The sequence below is a fragment of the Solanum dulcamara genome, chromosome 5 (assembly GCF_947179165.1).
Source record: "Solanum dulcamara chromosome 5, daSolDulc1.2, whole genome shotgun sequence".
Taxonomy (NCBI): Eukaryota; Viridiplantae; Streptophyta; class Magnoliopsida; order Solanales; family Solanaceae; genus Solanum; species Solanum dulcamara.
The window spans coordinates 10,544,885-10,569,833 of record NC_077241.1 but is presented as its reverse complement, the minus strand read 5'-3'; the positions used below and the strand labels follow the sequence as shown (position 1 = coordinate 10,569,833).

Genomic DNA, 24,949 nt, shown 5'->3' with positions numbered 1-24,949 from the left:
CTGTATTAAGGTTAGTAAATCAAAAACAGTAAATATGAAAATTAAAACAAAATCCGAGTCCACAAAATTTACTGTGTTTCCTTAAGGAATTTAATCCCTTCACTGTATCCAAGGTTATGGATTATTTCCTCCTAAGATAAAATGGATAGAACATTAAAGAAGTAGCAGTACCTCAAACTTCGATAATATCAGCGAACTCAGAAAAAACAACAACATAATCACACAAAGACACAACTTTGTTTGTAAGAAAATATAGGTAGAAGAGAAGAAAAATTTCGATGTCTAAAATTGAGAGGAGGCCTCTCTATTTATAGCCAATAATGGGTTAAAATATGCCTATTCAGAACAGTCTCGCTGTTCAGAATAGTCACAATGTCTTTTGGGAAGGAAGTGTCTTTTCGGAAGGAACAGGTTCTTCTGAAATATTTTTGCGAAATTTAAAATAAATTCCATTTTTAGATATTTCGGTTATTTTTGTTAATTCCGCGAATTTAATTAATTCAAATTAATCCGCGAATTAATTAATTAATAATCAATAATTCCGAATTAATACTAAACTAATATTCAGAAAAAGGAAATCAAATAATGAGATTAATAAATAAATTTTGTCTAAAAAATTATCAATCAAATCATTTGCCGAAGCCGAGTCGAGCGAGCAAAGGACAAAACTTTTCCTTTTTGAGAGAGAAATGACTTTTCATTTTCCCTTCATTTGGTTCTCCACAATTCCCAATTCTTCTTTTTCATTTTTTCTCATTCACACTCCATTTAACCCAACAAAAAATGATGTGAGGCCTAAAATATTTCGGGGCCTAAAGCGGTCGCCTAATCTGCTTGGCCCTTGAGCCGGATTCATCGTGAAGATTTTTGACGACCAGTGACACAAGTCATGGGCTGCAAATCCGCTTCCCCTCCTAAGTCTCCTAATTACTAGTATTTTAGCTTAAAATACTATATTTTACAATTCCTTTTTGTTTTCTTTTCCTTTATGATACTAGTACATAAGTAACACAATCACTTTCCACAAGTTTCAAAGCATATCAAAAGAATCATTCTTAAGAGAAAATATGAGGCTGACTAAACTTGCAATAGTCAACAACTTCACTTTCATCATCTATATATAAGGCTCTTCAAATGGGACTTAACCATCAATATATAGAGTAGTATTTTTAACAAAACTCTAGTACTATACCATCCAAGAAATTCCAAAATTTCAAAACCCCACCAACAACTATAGGTCATCAATGTCATTTTCTTATGCTAAATACTCTGGTTTCTTCTCTAGTGATCTTCTTCCTTCTCTTGGAACCAAAATCAACCACGAAACAAAGCTTCAAAAATATATCATTTCTCCCTTGGATCGTCGTTACAGGTAATGATTTGATAACCCTTCTAACTCCGTCTCATTACTTTTTGCACGGAGCATAAATATGTTTTAAAAAAAAAAAGTATCACTAGAAGTTCAACAAATACTAAGTACTTATCGAAATTAAATCTTGAATCCGTCTCTATGCTCTCTGACTACTTTGTCAATCTTTTGCAGGGCTTGGGAGATATTTTTACTGATTCTTGTCATCTACACGGCGTGGGTTACGCCTTTTGAGTTTGCATTTCTGATATACAAAATAGATGCCTTAGTCATCTTTGACAACATTGTCAATTTCTTCTTTGCTATTGACATTTTCCTCAACTTCTTCCTGGCTTATCTTGATAAAGAGTCATATATTCTTGTTGATGATCCTAAAAAGATAGCAATAAGGTAAAATTATGTAACATTAATAGATTCTCTTCTTTTTTTCTTCCCTGTCTCAAAGTTATAGAAGTATCAAGATTTATAATTCTAACACTTGAAAATTTTTACATGATTAATTAACAGGTACTTATCAACCTGGTTCATATTTGATGTTTGTTCCACTGTACCATTTCATGATTTCATCTTTATTGATCACAAAGAAAGCGGCGTTGGATTTAAATTGCTAAGTATGCTCAGACTTTGGCGTCTTAGAAGAGTCAGTGCCCTGTTTGCAAGGTCCCTAACACGTTACATATTTTACATCAATTCCGTAAAAATTATTTAAACTATCAGTATATATAAGTTGTGAGTATTTCCTAATTTAGGCTTGAGAAGGACATCCGTTTTAACTATTTCTGGACGCGATATGCAAAATTGATATCTGTAAGTCACGGTTCATTTAAGATGATTGATCGATAATCTTGATATTTCATCACTCAGAAAATGCATTTCTTTTTGTTTGTTTGTTTGAAATTTTTCAGGTAACTTTGTTTGCAGTGCATTGTGCTGGATGTTTTAACTATGTGATTGCAGATAGATATCCTGATACTAAAAGAACATGGATTGGTGCAGCAAATCCCAATTTCAAAGAAGATAGCCTGTGGGACAGATATATAACTTCACTATATTGGTCTATTGTAACACTAACAACAACTGGTTATGGAGACTTACATGCTGAGAACACAAGGGAAATGCTCTTTGACATCTTTTACATGTTGTTTAATTTGGGATTGACATCTTACATCATCGGTAACATGACAAATCTTGTAGTTCACTGGACCGGCTACACAAGAAACTTCGTATACTTTCTTTTCTCGATCTCTCTAAACATATTTATGCGTACTGATCGTGTAAAAGCTATTGAACTTCTTGATTTTTGTTGTGTCAGAGGGATAATGTAGAAGCAGCTCAAGAATTTGCGAAACGAAATCAGTTGTCACCAAGGATACAAGATCAGATTTTGTCTCATATATGTCTTAAATTCAAAACTGAAGCATTGCAACAAAAAGGGACCTTGAATGTCCTTCCAAAAGCTATCAGATCAAGCATTGCACATTACTTGTTTTTACCAATAGTTCAAAATGTCAGTCTGTTCCGAGGCGTTTCCAGGGACCTGCTTTTCCAACTGGTAAATTCTGTTCTACATTGCTCTCCCCTTCCCACTTGGCGAATACAAGGTATATTCAATGGTTTATTTCCTGATTTTAAGGTTCCGGAAATGGAAGCTGAATACTACCCTCCCAAGGAAGATGTGATTTTACAGAATGAGTCTCAAACAGATTTGTACATAATAGTCTCAGGAGCATTGGTAAGTTAATATGTTTGGGAACAATTACTTGAACCCTCGGATTTCTTGTTCGTGTTATTAATCAGTTACGTATACTATTGCAGGATATTCTAGCAGATATCGATGGACTTGAACAAGTAAGAATAACACTCAACAATCATTATATACATTTCAAATACATTAGACTTAACTTATTTTTTGTCCACAAACAGATCATTGGGAAGGCTGTTGCTGGAGAGTCATTTGGAGAAATAGGTGTTTTATTTGGAAGGCCACAGCCATATGCTGTAAGAACAACTGAAATTTCTCAAATTTTATGTCTGAGTAGGAAAACATTACTGAACATTCTTCGAGACAATCCAGAAGATGAACGGGTTATAATGAGAAATCTTGTTCAGGTATGTGTACAAGTATATGAACACAAATTGTTCGATGCACGACTATAATGAGCAACATTGTAATATACGCTCAACTTTCTTTGATCCTTTTTCTTGATAAAATAGAAACTGCAAGGATTTGGAGGCTTTGATAATGTGGATGAGGCCAGCAACCCAAGTTTAGTCTTCAACAAATGTTCTCATGTTTCTAAGCAAGATACGTCAACCATTCCTAGCGATGTGATTAGTATAAATATCCAAACTTTAGAAGCTAGAACTAAGAAACAAGTAGAAAATGAAGGTGAAAGTTGTGGATGTAACGTCCAAAGAGTTCTTGATCATTCTGTTGTTTCCAAGGCGCGTATTGAAATGGCTCCGAGCCCACCAGAAAGAAGATGGAAAGAAGATCAACTCAATGCAAAACATGGAGGAAACAAAAGCATGCATGAGTTGCCATCAAGTTATGTAAATGAGAGTGACTTAAATGAGGTCCCCTGCTGTTCTTATTCAGGTAATAGAAGTCAAAGTGGTGCAAAAGGGGGAAAATCCATCAAGAAGAGAGTTACTATTCACATGAAAAACAACATCACTTCATTGCAGGAGCAGAATGGGAAGCTAATAATACTACCTGATACACTAGAAGAGCTATTCAGAATGGCAGGTGAGTTTTTTTTGTTTTTCCACCTTGCTATAATTAAGGGCCTGTCTTGACATAATTTGTGAAAACTATTAAAACTTACGAAGCTCTTATATAATCTTACTAAATGAGCAAATCATAGCTCATAAACAAGGTATCAAAATATCCTAACACGCCTCATTAACAATTCGTATATCTCCACGTTCCTTTTATAAATAAATGTTTGCGATTACATGCTATTACAAACTTTCAAATACACATAATTTTACAGAGATTCACTAGTCAACAATAGTGGTAACTAACTATTCTTTAATATAATCCTTTCACATTGTAAATGCAATCTCTTCAAGTCGAACATGAGTCTTTTTACAAAATACAAACTTATGGCTCAAGTTTTACGTTTCAAAAAAATTGAAATCACAATTTGAAATTTGAAATCCCACTTTATTGGAGAATTTCATAAATAAACGATGATTTCAAATCAAAACTTGAAATTGGGTCTCAAATCCCATGCCAAACACCTACTAAGAAACTTAAGTACTAACTTTATGATAACTTGGTTTAATTGCAGGTCAAAGATTTGGAGACTACAATCTCAAGAAAGTTGTAAATGCAGAGGATGTAGAAATAGATGAGATAGATGTCATTAGAGATGGAGATCACTTGTTCTTTCTTTCAACTGATTGGTCATGTGTAGAAAGTAGTACAATGTGACATGATAATTCACTATGTTGTTTGTTTGCACATCTAGTGTCTGCTCAGAGTTTCAAAGCAAAAAATTATATATTGGTCATGGTATCTCCAAAGGGATGGAATCAAATTGGAAAAATTTTAAATACCATTTACAAAATTACAAGACGTTCTTCCAAGTATTAATGGAGGATGAAAATCATACAGTTGTTCCATTGAAAACATAATTAGGAACATTGAGAAGGGAAATTAAACTGAACAACATAGTGCTGCCAAGATGGCATATATATCTTACAATAATCTCAGTGGTAGTCTATCATATGTGACTCTTTGATTATTCATTGTTAGCTTCACTAGTGAAGCACAAGCACTTGGATAATTTCGTCTTAACAGTCTCTGGAATTCTCCACAACAATAACATATCCAGTGAGATATATCTCACGCAATGAGGTTTGGAGAAAATTGTGTGTACGTGGTCTTATTTCTACTTGATGAAGGTGAAAGGCAATTTCCAATAGACACTCGGTTCAAGTAAAGCATATAAAAGATTATGTAAAACAAATACGGTAGCGAAGAAGCCATACTGAAAACAATTAAGAAAAGAACGAGTAGCAATGAACAAAATATTGTAACTGCAGCAAAGGAAACAACAAATAGTATTAAAATCAAGAATAAGATAGTAGGAGAGTAATAATAACAGTAACGGGTTATATAGTAACTGCAGTAAATAAGGGAACTAGACAATGCTTGGCTTCCTACTAACCATCTACCCTAATCCTCGATCTCCAAATCTTCCTATCTAGAGTCTTGTCCTCGATAAGTTGTAGGTGTCCATGTTTTGTCTAATCACCAAAACCCAACACTTCTTTAGTCTATCTCTACCTCACTTCATATCCATTATACTTAGCCAACCTCTCACACCTTTCTAATAGGGTATTTGTGCATCTTTTCTTCACATGTTTGAAATATGTTAGTCTCGCTTCCTTCATATTGTCCATTATGTTTCAAATAGTTTCATTCCTGATTCTATCTCTCCTAATATGCTTACACATCTATCTCAACATTCTCATTTCCACTATTATCATCTTGTGGACGTGCAAGTTCTGGATTGGCCAATATTTTGTCCCATACAATATAGCTGGTCTTACCACCAATTTATAAAACTTACATTAAGGTTTGGTGATACATTTTTATCATACAAGACATCGAATATCAGCTTTCATTTCATCCACCCACTCCAATATGATGTGTAATAGCATCATTAACCTCTCTATTTTTCTTGTATGATTGACTTCAAATACTTGAAACTTCTTTTCTTGAAGATGACCTGTGTATCAATCCTTACTTCATGACTACTAAAAAACTGTCCAAAAGCGACGGACTGCGTTGCTTTTTTAGTCAAAATCGACGGAAAAGCGATGCAGTCACTTTCGTCGCTTTTTGTCTTAAGCTTTTCAAAAAGCGATGGACTGTGTTGCTAACATTTTCAAAAAGCGATGGACTGTGTTGCTAACAACGATGCAGTCTGTCGCTTTTATATATATTTTTTTAAAAAAATTATTTTGAATATTGCGAAGGACTATGTCGCTTTGTTCTTTAGCATGATGAACATAGCGACGCAGTCCGTCGCAATTTTGAAAATTAAATTTTTCAGAAAAGTGACCGACAGAGTCGCTATGTTCTTCATTGTTTTTAATTACGAAGAAAAAAGTGACTGACTAGGAGACCCTGTTCGTCGCAATTTCTAGAATTTTTTTTTAAAAAATACAGTAAAAGCGACGGATAAAAATGCCCTGTCCATCGCTTTTTCTGTATTTTTTTAAAGCAGAACCCTGCATTTTTTGCTGCCCAACTTGCTCAATCAATTCAAATCCATTATAGCCCAAACAACACAAACAACAACAAGCTCAAACAATACAATCAATTCAATATTTCCACAACTTAAAAAAATATTCAAAGATGTAAATTAATAGACTAAACATTTGTAAAAGTCTTCCAATGTTAGTCAAATATCTCAAACTTAACAAAAATATTCAAAAATGAAGGGAGTAATGTAGCTAAGGAGTGGGGGCTATGTATTCTTCATCCTCTGATGAGTCATCGCCAGAAGTGGACGCTCTTGAAGAATGGGACAGCCTACGAGCGATGTTGAACACTTGTTCTTTGATTTGCTTGACGGTTTGATCCATTCTTTTTTGTTCAGCAAGTCTTCTTTCCTCAGATGCTGCCAATACACGTGTAAGGTATGAGATTTTCTTTGACATCTCATCTATCTGAACATCGTCAAGTGCCTCGACTTGGCGTGATGACTCAATAACTTGTAGACCAGATTGGAGTCGTCGAACGTCGTTTTGAGAGCTCATCCCATAGATCCTGCCCTTATGCGTCCCTCCTACCACTTTTTCAGTCCAAATTCTAATGGACTCTTCTAGCGTGAGCTGCACCGAATCTCCCATCTCATCAATGCACCACTGGTATTGACACCCAATTTTGACTCTCCACAACGCAAATTAATTATCGAATTTCTTTGAATTTCGAACATTTTTTAAATAATTAGCTTTTATAAAAACAAAGATATTTTGATGTTATTCTTAACTATTTTAATTTTTTTTATAAATTTTGGTATAATATACATATTTCTATATAACTATATCTTTGATTACTATTTATGTAGTTATTCAAAAACCATCTCAAAAAGATTTTATTTTAAAGTAAATACAATGTTAGTTAGGTTAGTTTAATTATAGTTTGCATTTTTAAAAATTTTAGTTTTTTCCAAAAAAGAAAAAAATCCTCAATCTCCCACATCAAAAATTATATGAAAATTTGAAGTTTTTGGAGCCTATATAAAGACTCATATTCTTATTAAGAAGGGAGAAGAAGTAGGAGGTTTTTTAGCCACCCCACAGTTAGAAACTTTCTTAACTTGGTTAGGATTTTGGACTCTTGTCCCCAGCCTAAAAGTTGTGAAAATTTCTAGCTTTCAATCTATATTTTTTTTCAAGGAAAATAGGAGATTGAAGTCGAAATTTAGGCTAAGAACAGTGTTCTTATAACATCGAACCCACAAAGATTCGAGTCCAAATTTTTTTTTTTTTTTTTTTTTTTTTTTGTTTTTGTAGATTGGAGTTCCATCAATCTCTTGGGTGGTGGTGAAGTTGTCTTTCGCTCATCATGTTCCGTCTCGTTGCCCGAAAAGAGGTAAAATCTTTTCTCAGCTTTATTTTATTTAATTATTTCATGTTTTATATTTAGTTGATTCGTAGTCTTATTTTTTTCTAGGTAGCATGTATTAAGAATAATTAGATTAATAATAGAAATTTCTTATAGTTAGCATGTATTATGATTAATTAGTTATCATGTGTTAGAATTATTTAATGAAAGATCTTAATTTTGTTCATTATTTTTTCCAAATAGTTTTCTTTGACAATATAGATTTTCATGTTTTTAATTTCTTCTTTTAACATGATTTAGATAACAAAAATATGCTTAAAGTTATTATTTAATTAGAACTTTCACGGCCTAATTGATTTAATTCTTTCCTTAAAATTTGAGCTAGTATAGTGTATATATTAAATCCGTATTGTACAATTGTAGAGTAAGGCTGGTTTTATGCAGGTTGTAGTTAAGGAGGTTCGGTAGGGAGGACAGGAGTACTTGTATCTATTGAGCTTTGCTTAGTTTTAGTTGTCCACTTGCTGAGTATCGTGTTGTTTGGTACTCACCCCTTGCTTTTACACTTGTGTAGGTTGTGAGCCCAAACCTGCTTGATCTCTTAGTGTTTTCTACTACATCCGAGGCTATCATTTCGAGTGTTGAGGTAACTGTTACATTCATCTAGCGGACACCTCTTACTCTTTTATTATGTTTTAGTCCTATTCTAGAGACAAAGACATTGTGACTATATTTTCTTTTGTACTTTGATAATGTATTAGTAGCTTGTATATGTGATAACCAATCTTGGGGATTTTGAGGTTGTTTTAGGTATTTTCGGTTAAGCTAAATTTTGATTTATGTCTTTTTCTTCCGCATTTACTTTCCGTTGGGTATTAAGCTGACTTGTCTCAGTGGGTAGAGATGAGTGCTATCACACCCGTATTTGGGTCGTGACATGCATATTGATTGTTAGTTGGATAATGTATTAGTTTAATGAATTTAGTTGGAAAATTTAGGTGGACAGTAAGATAAGAATTAATTAAAATAATGGTATATGAATATAGGGCAAACAAGCCATGGGGAATTAGTGGTAAAACAATGATTGCATATTGATCTTCCAATTTTATTTACTACTCACACACTTATCTTAGTGTTATACACTATTCTTTTGCGAGTTTGTGGCCAGCAAGGTAAGCTTATAGGATATAGAATATAATTCATGTTTTAATATATTAAGATAAATAATTAAATATTAGGTGTATTATATTATATGAATACCATCAAATTTATGATATTGGTGGATATGAGGCGTAACCCTAGACTTGAATTTTAGGAAATTGATTATAGAATTAGGTGAATTGTTGGGTCTTAGGTTAAACATATAGTAATATGGGTTCTACGGACTCGATTACTTACGAATATTGTATATTTGATAGATTGGAAACGTTTTGAGGAATAGAAGAAAGGAAAGACATTGGTGAATTAGCTTGCTTAGATTCGATTCTTCGGTTGAGGTAGGTTATGGTTTATTATATATCATAGATAGACTCTTAATAGTGATTGATAGTGATTGAGTAATGTATGAAGTTTACTATGTATTTAGTTTTTGTGGTTTGGATGATTGGTATATTGCTGTGATTGGTCTGAAATCCAAGACCGTAAAATCCATAATTTTGAACTTGTCCTATCAAAAATGGTGCCTTGAATAAAGAAGGCTTGATGAAATATTGTTAATGAAGTGAAATGTAATAATAAAGAATGATAAATTAATTATATTTAGATCAGGTGTCACGAGCCGACACGGTATGTTTGGATCGGGTGTCATATTTTGGCATGGTATATTTGGATCGAGTGTCACATTTTGACATGGTAATATTAAAGAAAAACAAATTAAAATAACTTAATGCTAACCTAATCTCCAATAACTCATTTTCCAAAAGAGCGTGATGTGGAGGCATGAGTCCTCATATGTGATCTTAATACTGTTGCTTGGTTATGTAATTGTTCATCTTGATCTTGATCTTGTTGGTTGTCATCTGTTATGTGCTATAATTGATTTTCCGCTATTACTTTATGCATATTGATTTCTATTTTGAGTCGGTCGATGATACCTACTCAGTACATGTTGTCTCGTACTGACCTCTACTTATATTTTTCTTTATTTTATTTTGGAGATACAACGAGTGTTCCATCGACTTTGAGTCGACCTCAGGTCTAGCCAGTGTCCAACACATCAGGTTCTAGGATGAGCTATTCATTCTAGCTCGTGTTGGGTTATCTCGGGCATGGCATGATGTACTTAGTTTTCGAACACATTAAGTTTTTTATTTATTCTAGTGTTTGATATTTTCAGACTTAGTATTTTAGAATTAGGTGTCTTTGAAGTGATGACTTTCAAGTTTTGGGAAAATGTACCTAACAGACTTTAGTGGTTTTATTACTCATAGATTCAGATTCTGCATTATTGTCATATTTTATAAATTGGAGTTTGTATCGTTGGTTCTCCCACCTAGGAGATTAAGTGTGGATATCACTCATGGCCTATTTTGGTTTGTGACAAACTTGGTATCAGAGCTTTAGATTCGGTGATCTTATCACACAAGGACAAGTCTAGTAGAGTCTTGCAGAATGGTACGGAGACGTCTTTACTTTTGTTCAAGAGGCTACGGGACTTTAGGAAAAACTCCATTCCTTCTTTCTTTCGTGCTATTACTTGAATCTAATTGGTATCTAGTTGATACAAATTGTATCTGACCTTCTTCACTTTATTTTTGCATCTAATTGGTATCTAGTTGATACAAATTGTATCTGACCTTCTTCACTTTATTTTTGCAGATGATTAGAACTAGAGCAATAGCAATACCTGAGACAACCGTTGGGGCTATAGCCCGAGAAGGAGTAGCAATGAGAGGTCATAGTATAGGTCACGGGAGAAAGCCCACCAGAGGCAAGGTCCAAGCATCTAGGCCAGCCAGGGAAAGAGCAGTGACCCCTCCACCGGCTGATGACATAGCTAGAGAGGATGTTGAGGTGGAGGATGAGCAGGTTCATGAGAGAGAAGCACCACCCCAGCCTACTCCAGAGATGATCCACCAGGTTCTCACCTATCTCAGTATGTTATCTGGTCAGGGACAAGCTCCCCCAACACCTCATATTCTAGGAGTTTAACATGCAGCTGTTGTGGCTCCCCACATGACTGCATCTTTAGAAACAAGCATGTTTCCTCGATTGACTACAGGGCTAGTAATGACTAGTGACCGGCATAATCTCTTTATTAAGTTCTTGAAATTGAAACCCCTAGTCTTCAGGGGTACTGAATCTGAGGATGCCTATGATTTCCTTGTTGATTGTCATGAACTACTTCATAAGATGGATATAGTAAAGTGATTTGGGGTTGAGTTTGTGACATACCAGTTTTAGAGAGACGCCAAAATATGGTGGCGGTATCATGTGGAGTGTTGACTAGCAGAGGCACCACCTATGACTTAGGCAGCTTTTTCTGACTGTTTCATGATGAAGTATATTCCCTGGACCTTGAGGGACAAGAGGAGAGATGAGTTCCTGAATATAGAGCAAGGGAGGATGTCCGTTGCCTCCTATGAGGTCAAGTTTTGTGCCTTATCCAGATATGCTACTCATCTTTGCTTCAGTCTAGAAGAGCGAATTGGCCGCTTTATGAAGGGATTGAGGCCAAATTTACGGATTCCATCCTTATAGGTGGTTGTTTCAGCAAAATCTTTTCAGAAAGTAGTTGATTTTATGATAGAGGTGGAGGGGTGAAGCCAGATAACTTCGCTAAAAAGACAATATTCAAGAAGTTCTATAAGGGAGGTGAGTTTAGTGGTTTTTACTCCAATAGGCAAAGTTTTAGAGATTATTCGACCCGTCCTATTCAGTCTTTATTACAAGTTTCAGATGGAGGTCCATTAAAGACTAGTCAACCCTTTTCTAATTTTAGGGGTTATCTTCAGTCTTCTTCGTCTTCATAAAGACCCACTCTTGACCCTAAGACTTATTACAGATGTGGTGAGCCTAGACATATCAGAAAATACTGTCCAAGGTACAATCAGGCTTCGCATGATCATGTTTATAGAGCCCTAGTAGCTAGAGGTAGAGGCAATAGCTATGGTAGGGGCCGTTATTCTGGAGGACATGGTGGCCAAGGTCGTGGTGGTCGCTAGTCTGGCCGGGGTGTCGGGCAGGTTGGAACTACTAGAGCACAGCCCGACAAGGGAAATAGTCAGACAGGTGACAAAGCCCATTGTTATGCTTTCCCCGGGAGGTTAAAGGTAGAAGCATCCGATGTTGTTATCACATGTACTATTCTGGTCTGTGATAGCTTAGCTTTCGTATTATTTGATCCTGGATCCATATTTCTTATGTATCTTCCGTATTTACTGATGGACTCGATTTACATTGTGACTTACTTAATATGGCTATTCATGTTTCTACTCTTGTTGGAGAGTCTGTTCTAGTTGAGAAAGTGTATAGGTCTTGCCTTGTGACTTTTTTGGGGAGCAGAACTTATGTAGATTTGATTATTCTAGAGATGGTTGACTTTGATGTAATTTTAGGTATGACTTGTCTCTCTCCAAATTTTGCTATCTTAGATTGCAATGCTAAGACTGTGACATTAGCCAAGCCTAGGATAGATCAGTTGGTTGGGAGGGTGATTATTTTTCCACTCCAGTTCGGATTATCTCTTTTCTTCATGCTAAGAGGTTAGTGAGTAAGGGTTGTTTAGCCTTCCTAGCATATCTCAGGAATGATAGTTCTGAAGTGTCATCGATTGAGTCTATTTTGATAATGCGTGAGTTTATGTATGTTTTCACCGCAAATTTACCTGGTGTGCCACCTGATAGGGATATAGATTTTTGTATTGACCTGGAGCCCGAAACTCTCTCTATTTTCATTTCACCTTATAGAAAGGCCCCGACTGAGTTGAGGGAGTTGAAGGCCCAACTTCAGGAGTTGTTGGGTAATGGTTTTATTAGACTGAGTGCCTCTTCTTGGAGTGCTCCAATTTTATTTGTAAAAAAAAGGATGGTAGACTGTGTATATGCATAGACTACAGGCAGCTGAACAAGGTGACTATTAAAAATAGGTATCTCCTTCCTCGCATTGATGACTTATTCAATCAGTTGCAGGGTGCTTGTGTTTTCTCAAAAATTGATTTGAGGTACGGTTACCATCAGCTAAAAATATGGGCAGCAGATGTACCAAAGACTGCTTTTCAAACCAGGTATGGACACTATGAATTCTTGGTAATGTCTTTTAGGCTTACAAATTCACCTGTTGCTTTCATGAGTCTAACGAATGGAATTTTTAAGCCATATTTAGATCTCTTTGTTATTGTGTTTATTGATGATATATTTATCTACTCAAAGAGCAGAAAGAAACATGAGAAGCTAAGGATTGTTAAGGGAGAAAAGGCTATATGCCAAATTCTCCAACTGTGAGTTCTGGTTTGATTCATTGTCTTTCTTAGGGTACGTAGTTTCTAAGGATGGAGTGATGGTGGATCCCCAGAAGATTAAAGTAGTGAAGAGTTAGACAAGACCCACTAATGTCTTAGAGGTAAGGAGCTTTGTTAGGTTGGCTAGCTACTACCACCGGTTCGTTAAGAGATTTTCTTCCATTGCTTCCCAACCGACCAATCTGACCAAGCACAAAGTTCTATTTATGTGGTCGGATGGGTGTGAACAGAGTTTTCTGAAACTCAAGACCTTATTGACTACTGCACTGATTCTTGCCTTGCTAATAGAAGGTAAGGATTTCATTGTTTATTGTGATGCATCATATTCTGGTTTAGGCGCATTGCTAATTCAGGAGAAGAATGTAATTATCTATGCTTCAAGGCAATTGAAGGTGCATGAACGTAATTATCCACTCACAATTTGGATTTGATTGTGGTTGTATTTGTATTGAAGCAGTGGAGACATTATTTATATGGGGTAAAATGTGAAGTGTATACAGATCATCGCAGTTTACAACATGTGTTCACTCAGAGAGACTTGAATTTGAGGCAGACAAAGTGGATGGAATTGCTAAAGGACTATGATATCACTAATCTTTATCACCCAGAAAAAGCTAATGTAGTGACCGATGCCTTGAGGAGAAAAGCAAGGAGCATGGAAAGTTTAGCTCATTTGTAGGTTTCCAGACGTCCATTGGCTAGAGAAGTTCAAACTCTGGCTAATGACTTTATGAGGCTGGAAGTAACTGAGAAAGGATTATTCTTGGTTTGTGTGGTGGCAAGATCTTCTTTCTTTGAGAAGATTAAAGGAAATCAATTTGATGATGAGAAGCTGAGCCAGATTCTTGATATGGTCTTGTAGGGAGAGGCCAAAGAGGCTGTGATCGATGAGAAAGGCGTCTTGAGGATTAAGGGCCGGGTATGTTTTCCCAGTATTGATAATTTGATTCATACTATTCTTGTAGAGCCTCACAGTTTGAGGTACTCTATACATCATGGTGCAACCACAATGTATCAGATCTGAGACAGCATTATTGGTAGAGCAGAATGAAGCATGACATTAATGATTTTGTTACCCATTGTCCAAATTGTCAGCAGGTGAAATATGAGCACCAAAGTCCTGGAGGGACACTTCAAAGAATGACCATTCCTGAATGGAAGTCGGAAAGAATTGCAATGGATTTTGTGGTCGGCCTCCAAAGACATTGGGTAAGTTTGATTCGATATGGGTGATTGTTGATAGGTTAACTAAGTCTTCTCATTTCATTCCAGTCAAGGTGACTTATGATGCAGAGAAGTTAGCCAAACTCTATATCCATGAGATTGTTCAATTACATGAAGTTCCAATTTCTATCATATCAAATAGAGGTACGCAATTTACTTCTAACTTTTGGAGGACCCTGCATGCTGAGTTAGGTACTAGATTGGATCTTAGTATTGCATTTCACCCTCAGATCGATGGGCAGTCAGAGAGGACAATTCAAGTGCTGAAGGATATGCTTCGTGCATGCATGATGAATTTTGATGGTCATTGAGATCAATTCCTACCCTTGGCAGAGTTTCTATATAATAATAGCTATCACTCGAGTATTGATATGGCTCCGTTTGAGGCATTGTATGGGAGGAGATGTAGGCCTCCTATTATTTTGTTTGATGTGTTTAAGGTGAGACCTTGGGGAACTGATCTTTTGAGGGAATCATTAGAGAAGGTGAAATTCATTCAGGAGAAGCTTCTAGCAGCTCAAAGCAGGCAGAAGGAGTATGCAGACCGAAAGGTCAGGGACACAAAATTTATGAAGGGAAAGAAAGTGTTGTTAAAGGTTTCACACCCATGAAGGGTGTAGTGAGATTCGGTAAGCAGGGTAAGCTCAGCCCGAGGTATATTAGGCCGTTTGAAGTTCTTAAGTGTGTTGGAGAGGTGGCCTACGAATTAGCTTTACCTTCAGGTTTATTTGGAGGTCACCCAATGTTTTATATGTCTATGCTAAAGAAATATTATGGTGATGGAAACTATATTATTAGATGGGATTCGGTCTTTCTTGATGAGAATTTGTCTTATGAGGAGGAGCCTATAGCTATTCTTGATAGGGAGGTCCACAATTGAGGTCAAGAGAGATTGTGTTTGTGAAGGTCCAGTGCAGGAATCGTCTTGTTGAGGAGTCCACTTGGGAGATTGAGGCTGATATGTGTGGAAGATATCCACAATTGTTCGTTGAGTCAGGTACCCTTTTCTACCCTTGCTCTTCTTTTGAACATTTGGAGATGAACGGTGGTAAATTGGTATCTATTATAACGATCCATTAGGTCGTTTTGAATACTAGGACTTTTTATTTTATAAAAAACTCATCCCGTAAATGTTTAATAAGTATTTTAGATTATTCGATAACTACGATTAATTAATTGAAGAGTGATTTTAGATAATTAATTTAGTTGGTGCGCTAAATTATTAATTTATTTAATATTCTATATCGCTTTATTTATTAAAATAAGTAGTAGGATTTATCACTTTTAGTACATAATTATTTTAGAAAAAAAGGGGGAGGAAATTAGGTTAAGAAGATTTACCTGTGTGGCGTGAATGCAGAATGATGAGGAAGAGAGAGCATAAAGTTCAGGTAACAAAATCTCAAAATCAACCTTTGATTCTTGTGCATATTGATTGTTAGTTGGATAACGTATTAATTTAATGAATTTGGTTGGAAAATTTAGGTGGATAGTAAGGTAAGTATTAATTAAAATAATGGTATATGAATATAGGGTAAACGAGCCATGGGAAATTAGTGGTAGAACAATAATTGCATATTGATCTTCCAATTTTATTTACTACTCACACACTTATCTTAGTGTTATACACTATTCTTTTACGAGTTTGTGGCCAGCAAGGTAAGCTTATAGGATGTAGCGTATGATTCATGTTTTGATGTATTGAGATAAATAATTAAATATTAGGTGTATTGTATTATATGAATACCATCAAATTTATGATATTGGAGGATTTGAGGCGTAACCCTAGGTTTGAATTTTAGGAAATTGATTATAGAATTAGGTGAGTTGTTGAGTCTAGGTTAAACATATAGTAATATAGGTTCTACGGACTCAATTACCTATGAATATTGTATATTTGATAGATTGAAAATGTTTTGAGGCATCGAAGAAAGGAAAGACATTGGTGAAGTAGCTTACTTGGATTCGGCTCTGCAGTTGAGGTAGGTTATGGCTTATTCTATATCATAGATAGACTCTTAATAATGATTGATAATGATTGAGTAATGTATGAAGTTTACTATGCAATTATTTTTTGTGGTTTGGATGGTTGGATGTTGTTGTGGTTGATCTGAAATCCCATGATCGTGAAATCTATAATCTTAAACTTGTCCTATAAAAAATGGTGTCTTGAATAAAGAAGGCTTAATGAAATATTTTTAATGAAGTGGAATGTAATAATAAAGAATGATAAATTAGTTATATTTGGATCGGGTGTCACGAGCTGACATGATATATTTGGATCGGGCGTTATATTCCAGCACGGTATATTTGGATTGGGTGTCATATTTCAACACGGTATATTTGGATTGGGTGTCACGTTTCAGCATGGTATATTTGAATCGTGTGTCCTGTTCTGACACGGTAATATTAAACGAAAACAAATTAAAGTGACTTAATGTTACCTAATCTCCAATAACTCATTTTCCAAAAGAGCGTGATGTGGAAGCCTGAGTCCTCATGTGTGATCTTAATATTGTTGCTTGGTTATGTAATTATTCATTGTATTGTCACTTGATCTTGATCTTATTGGTTTTCATCTGTTCAGTGCTATGGTTGATTTCCCGCTATTACTTTATGCATATTGATTTCTATTTTGAGTCGGCCGATGATACCTACTCAGTATATGTTGTCCCGTACTGGCCTCTACTTGTATTTTTCTTTGTTTTATTTTGTGGAGTGCAGCGAGTGTTCCATCGACTTCGACTAAACCTCAAATCTAGCCAGTGTCCAGCACATCAGGTTCCAGGGTGAGTTATTTATTCTAGCTCGTGTTGGGTTCTCTCGGGCATGGCATGATGTCCTTAGTTTTTGGACACATTAAGATATTTATTTATTCTAGTGTTTGATATTTTCAGACTTAATATTTTAGAATTAGATGTCTTTGAAGTGATGACTTTCAGGTTTTAGAAAAATGTACCTAACAGACTTTAGTGGTTTTATTACTCATAAATTGAGCTTCCACGTTATTGTCATATTTTATAAGTTAGGGTTTGTATCATTGGTTCTCCCATCTAGGAGGTTAAGTGTGGGTACCACTCATGGCCCATTTTGGGTCGTGACAATTTATGAATCTAGCACATGAAATAAGTTAAGTATTGCTCTAAAGAAAATTAATCATTAAATTAAATTTGTTAGTAATTTAATTTATTGATTAATATCTGTAATCTTAACATGGGTAATTACATAAGTGTTTAATGGAAAATTTTGAAATATAATTAGAGGAGTACAATTATGAATTTTTAGTGGAATTATTTGTAATATATTACGGTAAGAATAATTCAAAATTAATTTTTGGAATTATTTCCATAAAAAGAAGCCTCAATAATTAATTTTGTGGTCCCTACAGTGCCATATTTAACTAGAACTCAGAATCTTATTTCTAAGGAAAAAGGAAGGAAGCACGTGGGTTTATTATTTTTCAAGAATAGTGTGGGTTTTCTTCTCCTTTTTGGACTCGAAAGAAATTTCTATAAATAAGGGTTTTCTCCTAACCTAGAAAGATAATCAGTTTTCTATTCAATATTTTCCCACCTAAGTATTGAGAGAGTTCAGTTGTTATTTAATTTGGGATCATTGTAGAAGACCGTAGAACTGGAGTCTAACTTGCTTCAAGATATTTGTTCATGCTTCAAGAGGTATTCCTTGAGTTAATTTTCAGCATACTTTGTATTTGATATGTGTTTATGGTTGTTGTCTATAATTCATGTAAGCAGTACGATTCTGGAATGCTTTCGCTGTGTGCTATTTTCTAACAATGTTTTCCCTTAATAAAGGTGTTATTTCATGAAAAGAAAGAAAATAACTTGCACGATCCTTTTGACCATGCAAGATGAGTTGCTTGTGCATCTTTAGTATGAAAATTTACAGTTAAAAAAATTAGTTAAGCATTTCATGAATGTTCTAGAGTATTCTCAAAATTCCATGATTTTAAATTGTAATGGCCAATCGATTGTTATATATATATATGTAATGATTCTGAAGGTTATTTTTGACATTTTCGATAAAATTACCATTTTATGCCTCTTATTGGTTTCCCCGAGTCACTTTTAGTCGGGTTTGAAAGTTGGTTTTTACAAATCTTGTGAAAAGCTGAGGTTTTGCTTAAGAAATGGGTTTTAAAGGCTTAAGTTGTCAAATTTTGAGTTTTGAGGTTATTTAGAGTTTCAAGTCTTGGAATGAAATACCGTTGATTTCATCAGTTCCAAAATGTGGAAATTGGTCCCGAGGACTTTTCGGAATCAGATTTGGAGTTGAAACGTGGAATTTAGGTCCGAAGTTGGAAATTGAGTTAACGTTTGATCTAAGTTTGACTTTGGTCAACATTTGGGGTTTGGGTGCTTGGATTAGATTTCCGATGATTTCAATGGTTTTAGGAGGTGATTTTAATGTTAGAAAGAGCTTCATTGTAATTTTTGGAAGTTCCGAGCTCGTTTTGATATTTTGGAGGCCTAAGTTGGTTTAGTTGCGACTTTTCGAGTTTCGGGTCAAGAAGACCCCAAATTCGAATTCAGTTGGTTTCATTGAGTCTGAAATATCATTTCCAGGCTAGTAGCATAATTGGTTTATGTTTGAGAAGTTTTGGATGAGTTTTAGGTGAGTTTTTAAGCTTCTTGGGTGCGTTGGCGCTGTTTCAGCAAATTGTGGCAACTAAAAGGTTCATTATTAGGTTTAAAGATCGAAAAGTTATTCCAAAACTTTTGAAATTTGGAGCATGAATTATAGGACGTATCTGCAAAGTTTGGTGCATTTTTGCTAAGCCAAGATTGGACTTCTATCGCAAAATAAGAAATAATTATTTATCAAGCAAAAATAATATTTATCTGGAAAAATGATTTCAAAATTGAGTTTTTATTGAAAGAGAAGGTCCATATCATTATTTAAGACATTTAGAAAAAAGAATCGGTTTATTTCTCTATCGTATAAGGAATTTACGGCTCTTTTAGTGAAAATATAAGTTTCAGATTTTCTGATGCTGTGTTCAGTCTTTTTCTGATGCTGGTGCATGGACCGCTTAAGCTAACCAGGTTCTCAAAAGAAAACCTCTACCTTAGCGAAGGGACTCACTTAGAAAGGGTTCGTGAAAATGAACTAGGTTTTCGAAAATGAACTTCCACTAAAGCGATGATCTAGTCGCTTAAATGACATATGAGAGGGTTTAGGCGAGGTTTAAGGTATTTTCACCATTTTCGATATTTCCAAGCTCAGTTTAGGCTATTTCTTTGAGATTTTTCATGACAAAACTATTGGGTAATGTATTTCTAATACTTTTCCTTTATTTTCATTGAATAATTTCGTATTTTAACTTCAAATTGTGGATTTCAAATTGGAGATTTTGGATTTTCTTGAACATGAACTTTTGAAAGAGAAATAGGGATTTTGAACTCATTTTGACCTCGTTTTTTAAACGGATTTCACCAGTGGGTTTCTAATTACTTGAGTAACATTTTCATCTAAAAATATTCAGATTTCAAATTATTTTTCGACATGGAATTTTTGACCATTTTACCATTTTTATCCATTTTTTTATTTTAGTGTCAATAGATTTGAAATGTTATTATGAGTCTATATTTGATTAGATTGTAGTGATTTGGAGTATTGTTGGAGAGGAAAAGCGGTGATTTCAAATTGTTCGCGACTTATTTTTGCTAAAGCAAGTGGAATTCTAACATTTGTTAAGTATATTGAACCTTGTATTTTTCTATGTGAGGGGATTAGGGTGTATTAGGTCATTAGATTAAATTGAATTATATGAGTTGAAGTGTGATAGTAGAATCCGAATAGAAGTAATTGTCTAAGTGTTGTGCATTACGAGGCATTGATCTATTGTGTGATTGTGGAATATATGACATCTTATATGAATATTTATCATGTTTCACTCATTACTTACGCATATATTATATCTGTGATGGCTGCGGAATGATATAAGTGAGGTACTAGATATTGGGACCGAGGTTTCTACTAATTGAGGTAATTTGCCAAGGTTTCTTCCGGCGGTCGAGGTCTCTTTCGGCGGTTAAGGTATTTTCTGGTAGATATTGGTCGAGTTCTCTTCCAGCAAAATATTGGCCGAGGTCATTTTTGGTGGATACATGGTCTATGTGAGGCCCCCATGAGATTTGGTCTGAGGTGATTAGCGGATGTCTATCGTAGGACATCCATCCATCAAAATATTTGACATTGCATTTGCATTCATTTTTTTCTGTGATTGATAATGATTTGAGATTATATGTGTTTGTTTGAGTATAGTGGCGGGAATGTATTTGTGTCTTCTATCATGTACTATCTAGTATTCTATAGCATTTGTGATATAAACTGTATAGATTGGGTTGTCTGTGTCACGCTCCGGGAGGGTACCCTAGACGTGACCGGTAGTCAAAAGCCATTTCTGACCTTCAAGCGAACCACCTGATTCAGTCACACCATCATTCAATCACATTCACTCAAAGGAGGGTTCAATCATAACATACTATTCGTAAAATAAAAGGGGCAAAGGTCAATCACTATCAACTCATCAAAACAATTATAATAAAACTTCTCAAAAGTAGCAGTCCGACCTTCCCACACTCTAGTCTATGAAGCCTCTATCAAAGTCTAGAAGGTGCCGATGACAAGCCCATGGCTACCAACAATCCAAAATAAAGGAAACGATAACAAAACTATACAAGAAAGCTCAACATCCTCCGGAAACTAGGAGGACTTACCAACTAGCTGGGAGTGTATGTGGATCTTCAACGGAGCGCCAGTTGATGATCTCTAGTACCTGTCTCTACATCATAAAATGATGCAGGCCAAATAGCGTCAGTACATGGAATATACGAGTATGTAAAATAGCCGAATGAAATGAATATCCAGGAAGAATCAAATCAACTCGGACTCTCAACTCAAGAGAAATAACAACTCAATCAAGTGTCCTAAGTCCAAACAAGAATATAATTTAGACGGGACCAAATCATATACAAGTCAACTCAATACGACTCAGAGTACTATCAAGACCTATTTGGGAGTTTCTCTTATCCGACAATCGTCACTTATGAGCTAGTGACAGTGCAACAAGCCGACGTTGTTGCCGCGTCCGTTCATGCTTTGCCAGGGCATGAACGAATCAACCAATCATGGATCCAATCCAACCAAGTCCTATAATGTCAGGACAAATATTTTGGGGAAACATCCGACTTTAACGGTTCAATCCCCTCCTACGTTTGGCGACGTAGTTATTGGGTTCGAGTATGGACTTTACTCTTACCCAATTCGGTGCTCGATACTCCTCCCAAGACTCAATGCTCATAAAACTCCATCCAATCAACTCAATCAAATCATATCGACAAGTCTCATTACAACCTTGTCAACTCATCAACTCTATCACGATCAAATCTCTTCCAATCATACTATCCGATCAATCTCAATCATGTCTTTCAAAAGAAATTCAATTGCACGTTTATAGCAACATATAGGCATAACCAATCATTTCCTCCATCCATTTGAGAAATCTTTGAGACTCATCACAACTTCAAAACTTTAAATCGATACTTTATAATAGGCAACATTTTAAAGAAAATAACATCTTTTATCATAATCTACATAATTAAAAAGATCAATAAAACATATTTAACAACTCATACTCACATAAAGGCCCATTTTAGGACTCCTTAACTCAACAATATCAACACATATAGAATCAAATAGATAGGGGACAAAGCTCATACAAACATAAACCATACCAAGAAACTCTATTTTCATGAACATCTAACCTCAAAGCAAGAGTAGGGCACATGGGTGGACTCAACCCATGTTTTGGATAGCCTTACATACCTTAATGAAGACTTGAAGAAACCTTGATGTTGGGTCTTCAATGGAGTACTCAAATCTTGAAGCTCTTGGGACTCTTCTTGTTGGAAATAGAGAAGAAGAAGAAGAGAGAGAGGGAGAGGAACTCCCAGGGCTTTTCTAGAGAGAGAGTGGGGGCTGAAAATATGATCCCAAAATAGTCTAGGGTGATACATATATAATTTGGGACAATTTCCAAATTGCCCCTTCCCAAAAGTTCTGAAAAATAGGCAAAAATGCACCTAGTGCGACAGTGGCGCATCGCGCCATTGCAGCGCCAGGCCGATTATGCCTAAAAACCTGCACATCGGTTAGTGGCGCGTCGCGCCAAGGACCAAACTATTAAGGCACATTCTTGGCGTGATAGTGGCGCGTCGCGCCCTTACAGCGCCAAGGCCAATATTTTCTGGGTTCTGGAAATTGGCTTGAAAAACCCTGCACACCTTTTAGTAGCGCGCTGCGCCAGAGCCCAAACTACTGAGGCATGTTTCTGGCGTGATAGTGGCGCGTCGCGCCACTGCGGCGCCAAGCCCAGTTTTCCAGCAATTGCAACCCAAGCCTGAAAATCCCTGCTGTGCTAGTTCACCTTAGTACCGCCATATCGTTTGACTCCGAACTCCAAAAGTTACATCCTTGGTGGCATTGGAAAGAAGACTCGACGACCTTTAATTTGATGGGTCGTGGACCATCTAGATTTTCATCTTTCAAAAGATAGGGTCGTCAGAAGTCAACCCCTTAAGCGAACTCCTCCTCAACTTAGCCACGACGAATCTTTTAGATTTGATTTTATCCTAGGGGTCCTCTGTGACCCCACATCACCTCCAACACTCTTCAATTTCTCAGGGACTCATCTTAACTCAAGGACATACTTCGAAATAAATACGATTGACCCTACACGTGTACAAGAAAAGTCCGAATCTTAGGGAAACTTTTTGAGGGGTGTTACATTATCTCCCCCTTGGGATCATTCATCCTCGAATAACGAGCAACCAAGAATGGACTCGGGGTACAAATCACAGTCAAAATTTTAGTCATTCAACCAATAAAATTCTCGAACAATTACTAATCAAAACTCAAAATGCACAAATGAATTCAAGTCAAGAAAATGGATATTACCTCCCACATTCTCCTCGGTAGGCATGAATAGATGTGGCTATTTAGATTTTATGGCTCCCTCCGCTTCCCATGTGGCTTCTTCAACAAATTGGTTCCTCCACAAGACTTTGACTGAGGCGACGTCTTTGTTCCTCAATTTGCGAATTTGGCGATCAAGAATTTGGACCGGAAGCTCTTTATAAGACAAGCTATCCTTAATTTCCACGCTATCAATGGGGACTACCAGTGAGGTATCGCCCAAGCACTTTTTCAACATCGAAATGTGGAACACCGAATGAATAGAGGCTAGCTCTGAGGGTAACTCCAACTCATAGGCGACACTCCCAATCCGTCTTGAAATTTGGTAAGGACCGATATATCGGGGACTAAGCTTCTTCTTCCTTCCAAACCTCATAACGCCTTTCATGGGTGACACCTTCACGTATACCCAATCACCCCCCTTAAACTCTAAGTCTCTTCTCCTCACATCGATGTAAGATTTTTGGTAGCTTTGGGCCATCTTTAGCCTTTCTTGAATAACTCGCACCTTCTCCATGGCTTGATGAACAAAATCTGGCCCAATCAAATCGGCTTCACCAACTTCAAACCACCCAATGGGCGATCTACACCTCCTCCCATACAAGGCTTCATATGGAGCCATCTTAATGCTTGTATGATAGCTATTGTTATATGCAAACTCTATGAGAGGTAAGTGGTCATCCCAATTTCCCTTGAAGTCAAGCACACATACCCTCAACATATCTTCCAATGTCTAGATGGTGCGCTCTGCCTGGCCATCTGTCTGGGGATGGAAAGTCGTACTCAAGTTCACCTTCGAACCAGTCCTTTTTAGAAGGATTTCCAAAATTGGGAAGTGAATTGAGCTCCTCTGTCTGAGATGATAGACAAAGGAACCCCATGCAGTCTGACGATCTCTTGAATGTACAACCTTGCATAATCCTCTGCAGTGTCAGTAGTCTTAACTGCCAAGAAGTGAGCTGATTTCGTCATTTTATCCACAATCACCCAAATCGAATCATGTTGCTTTCGGGACCTCGGCACACCCGTAATAAAGTCCATGTTGATCATCTCCTACTTCCATTCCAGAATTTCTATGTTTTGGGCTAAACCACATGGCCTTTGATGCTCAACTTTCACTTGTTGGCAATTCGGACACTTGGAAACGAATTCTGCAATATCTCTCTTCATCTCACTCCACCAATAGATTTCCCTCAAGTCATGATACATCTTTGTGGAGCCTGGATGAATAGAGTATCTGGAGCTATATGCTTCGGCCATAATCCTCCCTCGAACATCATCGACATCAGGTACACACAATCTACCTTGG

The 24,949-nt window shown here is 36.2% G+C and overlaps 1 protein-coding gene across 1 annotated transcript; it reads left to right on the top strand.

Moving 5' to 3' along the window:
* Positions 1 to 1,139: 1,139 nt before the first annotated feature.
* On the top strand, positions 1,140 to 4,959 carry LOC129889021 (potassium channel KAT3-like). The gene is made up of 11 exons (XM_055964117.1): positions 1,140 to 1,372; positions 1,544 to 1,759; positions 1,877 to 2,029; positions 2,119 to 2,176; positions 2,275 to 2,592; positions 2,682 to 2,921; positions 3,003 to 3,101; positions 3,185 to 3,217; positions 3,293 to 3,478; positions 3,584 to 4,118; positions 4,666 to 4,959. Exons 1-11 carry the CDS (start codon positions 1,245 to 1,247, stop codon positions 4,806 to 4,808), a joined length of 2,109 nt encoding a protein of 702 aa, XP_055820092.1. The 5' UTR covers positions 1,140 to 1,244; the 3' UTR covers positions 4,809 to 4,959.
* The last annotated feature ends 19,990 nt before the right edge of the window (positions 4,960 to 24,949 follow it).

Coding starts and splice junctions, on each gene's coding strand:
- LOC129889021 (XM_055964117.1), top strand. CDS start 1,245: ATGTCATTTTCTTATGCTAAATACTCTGGTTTCTTCTCTAGTGATCTT. Junction 2,030..2,118: donor GTCAGTGCCCTGTTTGCAAG/GTCCCTAACACG, acceptor TTCCTAATTTAG/GCTTGAGAAGGACATCCGTT. Junction 3,218..3,292: donor ATATCGATGGACTTGAACAA/GTAAGAATAACA, acceptor GTCCACAAACAG/ATCATTGGGAAGGCTGTTGC.